This window comes from Oryzias melastigma, linkage group LG23 (genome assembly GCF_002922805.2).
Source record: "Oryzias melastigma strain HK-1 linkage group LG23, ASM292280v2, whole genome shotgun sequence".
NCBI classification, from domain to species: Eukaryota; Metazoa; Chordata; class Actinopteri; order Beloniformes; family Adrianichthyidae; genus Oryzias; species Oryzias melastigma.
The window spans coordinates 19,646,064-19,653,387 of NC_050534.1; the positions used below are offsets into that span (position 1 = coordinate 19,646,064).

The window sequence follows — 7,324 nt, forward strand, 5'->3', positions numbered from 1 at the left end:
ATGGTATTACTAATTTTTTTTGTGGATTTCAAAGATTTAAAAACATCCTAATTCCAAAACATTTTAACTTTTAGTCAATTCTTTGACGCATTTGGCTTTACAGGGTTAATTTTTCATTCACTTCAGCTGATCCCGATTTAATCCAACAGAAATTTGAAGCCGAGTTTTACTCCAAACGACGATTTGGCCTGGAATCCTGACACTGAGAGTACAAAAGCCCACAAATACAACTCAATAAGCCCCACAGACAGGTTTCAGTTTGAACTCCTCTCAGTAAAAACGTTCTCCTTTTTGACCCCAGCTTCCCTTTGTTTGATCCTAGGATGCGTTCAACGCAGAGAAGAGCTCAGAAACGAGTTTATTAGGTGAAATAAATGTTATAACTTGAGGCCAGATTGACTTCAAACAGAAAAAAAGGATCAAAAGATCCTCTACGTTACAGTTCTGTTTTAATAAATGCTTTTTGATCTCAGAGCGTTTCTCTTTAAAGAGAAGAAGTGGTTGATTTTACCCTTCAGACAGAAACCATCACTTGGATGACGACATCCTCTCAAGGTTTCAGGGAAAACCTTCAGATGCTCATATTTAAATAAAACCTGTTTACGATCAAACAGATTTATGAACAGTTTATCTAGTTAAATAAACACATTAAACACTGAACAAACTTATCTTCAGAAATGTTGAACTCCTGTAAACACGCTGCACTCAAAGACATTCAGTTTTCTTCCAGATTCACATTTATTTTGTGTTTTTTTTTCCCTGAGCGTCCACAGATCCCTGCGATGGCGTTTTTACCGCCCGCCGGAGGAGGAGCGGCGGCGTGCGTCAGGAGGAAGCATTAAAGCCTTAGAGAGCGCGCCGTGTTTAAAGGATCACGGCGGGACGGGATTAAAGAGCGAGCGGCGGATCATACACACATGTCTGAAGGTGGTGTGGGGGGCGGCCTCGGCTCCCGTCTCCTCCAGGTACTCCTCCCAGTTAAACTCCGCCTCCTCCTCCATGGAATCTGCAGGTGATCAACGGGAGAGTCGGTCAAAGCGCCGACTGATCGACCAATGTGAGGATTTCTGTGTATCTGTGCGTGAGTTTTGTGTGCGCATTAGTCTCTATATGTGTATATTGTGAAGGGAGGGTGGACAAACAAACTAGTTGTGTATCACTTTGATGCGCTTTTAAGTCAGTAAGTAATAAATAAACTTTTGGTTTTGATACATTTTTTGTGAACTGAAAACAAACACAACGAACAGAAACACAGAAGCACAAAGAAACATACAAAACACACAGTAACACACAGACACAAAAACAGACACAAAAAACATACAAAGACACACAAACATAAACCCAGACACAAACAGAACACACATAAAAACGTAAAACAGCACACGCAAACACACAAAAACAAAACTCAGAAACACACAAAAACATACAAAAACACAAAGAAATACCAAAAAACACAAAAACAAACAAACACAAACCAAGACACAAACAGAAACACATAAACATACAAAAACACACAGACATGCAACCTGTCACAAACAGAAACACACAAAAACGGGGACACAAAAAATATACAAAAAACACACAAACACACAGAAACCACACACAGACTCACAAAAACACTGACAATAAAATACAAAGACACATAGAAACATTTAAAAACACACAAACCCAGACAATAACAGAAACACAAACACAAAGAAACATTCACAAAAACACAAAAAAGCACACAGAAACACACAAAAAACAAATAAAAACACACACTCAGAGACAAACAAACACACACATACAACAACACAATACAGCACACAGGAACATACAAAAACACACAAAGACACTGACCCAAAAACACACAAAAAAAACACAAAATCACAAAAAAAATACAAAAACACAAACACAAACCCAGACACAAACAGAAAAACACACAAAGCAACACACAGTCACATACAAAAACACACAGACAGAAAGACACAAAAACACACAAAGCCACACACAGAAACATACAAAAATACATAAACACATGCAGAAACAAACTGAAACACACAAAATCACAAAGAAAAACACATAAACAAAAACACACAAAAACATCCAAAAAACGCAGACACACACAGACACACACCATGAGCAGCAGACACTCCGTGAAGGCAGGATGTCTGAATATAGGCAGCCTCGTCGCTGCACGTCAATCTTTCATACCATCGACCTCAAACTCGTGTTTGGCTGGAGGAAGTGCAGCACAGAGTGTGAAATTGTTTCACAGCGTTTCTCATGTTTCGCCTCAAAGACGAGTTCAATGCTGAACAGCGTGCTGCGTTTGAGGAACACCGCAGCAGAACATTTAAACGACAGATTCTCTGTTGTATCACAACAGTAAATGCAGCTAAATATTCAAACTAAACAGTTTATATTCGAATATCACATTTCTGATGTGTATCATTGATACAAGGACTCTCTGTTTTAGTCTTTAACACAAGTTTATCTCAATCTTTACATTCGCTGAACTATTGTAACTCTTCAACCGTTTAGCACAATTAATCCAATTCCATTCTGAAGGGGAGAAAAGGATCTCCAGTCCTAAAGGGTTAAACTCAGCCTTAACCAGGAAACACAAAGTGACATCATAAATCATCCATGACCATCTTCATGTGATGCGTTCAGGGAATATCGTTCATCATTTAACACAAGCAATAGAATGACTAATAGCTGTTTATTTTTCTATAGAAGTCTGTGGGATTTTGGTTTATTTGAGTTGGCAGGTACTTCCTGTTTGGAACGCCGGGGGGGGGGCGGAGCCCCTCAGTCCAGTTCTCCAGTTCTCATATACAGTCAATGATCAGGATGTTTGTTGAAACGATCAGTGGGCGTCAGTGGTCTTCATGAGAAGTTCTCCACAGTGTTGCAGAACACAAACCAATATTTCTGTGATGTAATGATACGAATGTGTGTCAGCGCTCACCTGTGTTCACCTCCTCTTCCTTCCCGTTGGTGGGAGCGAGCGGCTTCCCCGCGGCGACGGAGAGCGGCTGCTCCTGCGCGACACGCTGCATCCTGCTGGACGTCTCAGCTTCTCCTCACTGCATCCCTCACTTCCCCGGACAACCCTGGAGGAGCAGGAGAAAGCTCAAACTCAGCAAAGCTGGGGCTTCTCTGACCCGATTCTGACGCTCTGAGGTCCGGCCTCAAAAAATAAAAGGTTAGAAGTTCTCTTGGAAAAACAGTATTTGGCTGAAAGAAATTGTTTCCAGTTTCTTTAGAACGAACAAATGAAGAAGTGAGTGTTTTTTTATGCAGACCTCAGCCTGCAAAGACAGGAAAAGAGCCTCATATTTACTGCTTTCCAGTGAAAAACCTGAATTTCCAGGACTCTCCTCTCTAGTTTACAGAATGCAGAGTCCTACCAAACTCCAACAGGTTCTCCATCAGAGTCAGACAGAGTCATCCTTCTCCAACGTTTGGGGAATAATTGGGAGTGAGTACTCGGGGTGTAGGACAAAAAAAAAAAATAAAAAATAAAAAATCAATCCAGCGATTTAGCGCGATACTGATTTGGTGAAACTTGTATCGTAATTATTTGTGGGGGTCCTTCCACGTCTTACTTTTGTTTTCCACTTTTTTTTTTCTTATCCTGAAAAATAATTTATTGTTGAAATAGACAACATTGAAAGTTAGGGCTGTAACGAGTATCCGGGTGCTCGGATACTCGTGATCTGCTCCTGAAAATCCGAGTATGACTATTTGCAAAGTCCAAGATCGCTCATTTGCGATCTTTATAAATATTGTAGAGGTAGTAAAATATTATCTTGGGGCGATGTACTTTTGCTCAGAAATGCAGAATAATGTTCGATTTTAGGTTTATGAACTAAAACAAAACCGAAAGCGCGGCGCTGCTGTCACCGGAAGTAAACAAATATTTGTGCCGGCGAAGCTTCCTGTTTAATTTATTTATTTAGCACAAATCAGAGATGCATCTTCTAACAATAAAATAAAAGGAGAACAGAGGATACATTTTTACATGGGTTAAATAAATGAAATGAATGTGCAAAGAGTGGAAGAAGCCAAAAGGCTTTTATAGACCAAAGAAGATAAAAAATGAAAAAAAATAGAAAATAACTATAGAAGACAAAAAAAAGTTAAATCTATAAAACAGTAAAGCAAAACAGATATTTTTACCTTATTCGACATGATTGTGAGTAAATATAAATGTTTTTATTTAGATGTTTTCAAAGTAAAACTAGCGAGAACTTTCTTTCCGTTCAATAACTGAGACTGAAGTTCCGCTCACAGACACACTGTAACTTCTGAAAGAATGAATTAGCTTTAGCTCCAGTGTTTAAATTTTTTGGTTATGGTAACTCTTCAACAGTTGACACAATTAACGTAACTTCAGCGGATCCTGAAAAGCAGAATTGCATTCTCGCGCTGATATCCTGCTGTGCACAGCAGTGAAATACGGATGTGATCAATCAGTCGATTCTGATACGTCAATACACACCCCTAATAATTACCATGAAAGCACTTAAGCTATTAGAGGGTTTGAGGAACAAAGATGCCTCCATCTGATTGGCTGCTGAAATATTTCCATCAACGCCCAACAGAAGTATGAACAGAGGATGTAAACAAGAGATCGGCATCTACACACAGGCCAGGGTTAAGCTAATTCTCTGCCAACTACCTTTTTTTTTAATGATTTGCTTTATGTGAAGTCCCAAACAAAAGAGGTTTTAACAGATCAAAGGGAAACAGATTAAAGCACTAAAACATATATTTTTTAATTGTCTGACTTTCTTCTTTTTCAGTGTTAACCTTCAGAGTTAATCACAAAAGCAAATTAATTAACTTTATTTAAGAGCACTTTAAAAACAACACAGAAGGTCGCGGACTGCAAACAAGCACGAGGATGAATCATTATTACATAAACAACAGAACAGAGGCGTAAAATGAACTACGCTGATGAATCATCTGGGTTTGTGTTTGAAGAAAAGACTTTAGAGCAGAAAGTGAGAAAAATCGTCTCACAGAGCTGATGGCATAAGAGAAAAACCAAAGAGGATTTTTGAACTTTAGTGACAGAAAACTGTATTTTTATTGGTATTAATATAAATCATCACTGAATAACTGTTTTCATAAACAAGTACGGCTGTTTTTTATTCAGAAAAATTAATAGAATTAAATCAAATTTGGCAGATCTAACCCGTCCTGATTGATTTATTATCGGAATATAGACAGTAAAGTTTATCTTCATCCTCTGTACCTACTTTAAACTTTATTTGTTCACTAAATTTCATGAAGCAGCCAAATGTGACAGAGATTTTCCTTTAACCCATAAAGTGAAAGCGAAAAAGATATTTAAAAAAACAAAACGACAGCAATGAATAAATACAGAAAAAGGTCACTAAAATTATTACTTTCAAAATAACCGTTTGAACAACTTTATTAGCAGCATCCTCATTATTAGACAGCTCGTTGCTGAATATTCTGCACGATTATTATGGTCTGTAGGAACAATTGGAACAATAAATCCATATTTTGAGTAAAAACTTCTGTTTTTTGTCTGTTAAATTGAGCTTTCTTTTATTTTGAAATCAAGGACTCTTCTACTGGATATTTTCTTCCTAAAAAAAATTCCAAACATGTTTGTTTTTTGCCAACTTTTCTAGCCCGTTGGTTACAATTTAGTGGTTGCCACCGTGCGTTTTTGACACGTGATCGAGCGACTTGACATGCACCAAGAGTGAATCAGATGTGGTGGAGATAACGTAGTATTTTTATACAAAACAAAACGTCCTTTAGAACAGATTATGAATAAAACATTTTTTTTAAAAAGTAGGTCGTGTGAACAGATATGGACCGGTATCTGTCTGCAGCCGAGGAAGAGTAAAGATTCTTCATCACGATGCCACAAACAATGATTTCAATTCTCAACAAATAGGTGATTAATTTTTCCCGAATACTCGACTAATCGGGGACATTTTGAACAACTAATCGTCGACCAACACCCCACCCCGGATTAGTCCACTATTTTGAAACATTTGATCGACTAATCACCCGTTGTTTTCCCAATTAGTCGAATATTCAAGGGAAACTTGATCGATCAATCGTTGATTATTTTTCCCCCATTACTCGACTGATAAGAAAACTTTTAGAACGACATATCGTCTATTGATTTTTCACAATTAGTCGACTAATCGGGGAAAAATTCGATTGATCAATCGTCAATTTCATTTACCCGATTAGATGACTATCCAAGAATATTTAAAACGACTTATTGCCGGTTATTTTCCCTGATTAGTCGGCTAATCTGGGAAATTTTGAACAATTAATTGGGAAAATTTGACCGATCAATCGTCGGCTATCTTTCCCCGATTAGCTGACTAATCGGTAAAATTTTGAACGACCAATCATCTATTGATTTTTCTCCATTCGTTGACTTAGCGGGAAAATTCAAGCAACTAATCGACTTTTGTTTTTCCCGATTTGTTGACTAATCAGGAAAAATTTTGATGGACTGATCGATCGATTTTTCTTTTTCCTCCCTCACCGATTAGCCGACTAATTGGGAAAATTTGATTGACTAATTGCTGGTTATTTTTTCGAACGACTAATCGTCGATTGACACCCCTCCCGGATTAGTCAAATAATCAGGCAAACTCGATCGATCAATCGGTTATTTTTCTCTCATTAGCCAACTAATTGGGAAAATTTTGAACGACTAATCCTATATTGATTTTTCCCCATTCGTTGACTAATCAGGAAAATTCGAGCAACTAATCGACCATTGTTTTCACGATTAGTCGACTAATCTGGAAAATTTTGAACGACTAATCGTCGATCAATTTTTCCAGATTGGTCGACTAATCGGAACATGCGTAGATTGGATCTAAAACTCACATCTTAACCATCATTAGCTTTAAACTTGAAGTGTTTAAGCTAAACGCTGACTAAAAGTGACTAATAATTAAGAATCTGGGCTACACTTCAAAAAGGAAGCTGGTTAAATAGCCACGTTTGCTGAGAATCCGACTCGTTTTGGGTTAAACCTTTAAAGAGATGTTCAGAAACATGGAAAAATCTTCAGCTACACTTGCTCCATTCAAACCAGCCGGCTTCATTGTCGGCATCTCTTCATCTCTTTATCTAACCCTGTTTGTCCAGAACCTCGACAGCAGAGAAAAAGGAAGCCCAGTCCTCTGTCACAATCATTTCACCACAAAAAAAGAAGAATTTTACACATTTATTCAGTTTCCCCGTCAGCCCTTCCACTCTGCAGACCTGTCCTCGGCTCTCACAACACTGCTGTGTCCCAAAATGGTTAAATGAGATCATCCTG

At 38.0% G+C, this 7,324-nt stretch overlaps 1 protein-coding gene across 4 annotated transcripts in view; it reads right to left on the bottom strand.

Moving 5' to 3' along the window:
• The window catches only part of sfmbt2 (Scm like with four mbt domains 2), a 62,926-nt gene that overhangs the window by 50,099 nt on the left and 5,503 nt on the right, over nucleotides 1-7,324 (bottom strand). For all 4 annotated transcript variants that reach the window (XM_024288518.2, XM_024288537.2, XM_024288531.2 and 1 more), the window contains exons 2-3: nucleotides 2,954-3,098; nucleotides 918-1,006 (exon numbers count right to left, since the gene is read on the bottom strand). In XM_024288518.2, the coding sequence (XP_024144286.1) occupies nucleotides 918-1,006; nucleotides 2,954-3,044 (180 nt within the window). In that variant the 5' untranslated portion in view covers nucleotides 3,045-3,098. The remainder of the gene's footprint in view (nucleotides 1-917; nucleotides 1,007-2,953; nucleotides 3,099-7,324) is intronic.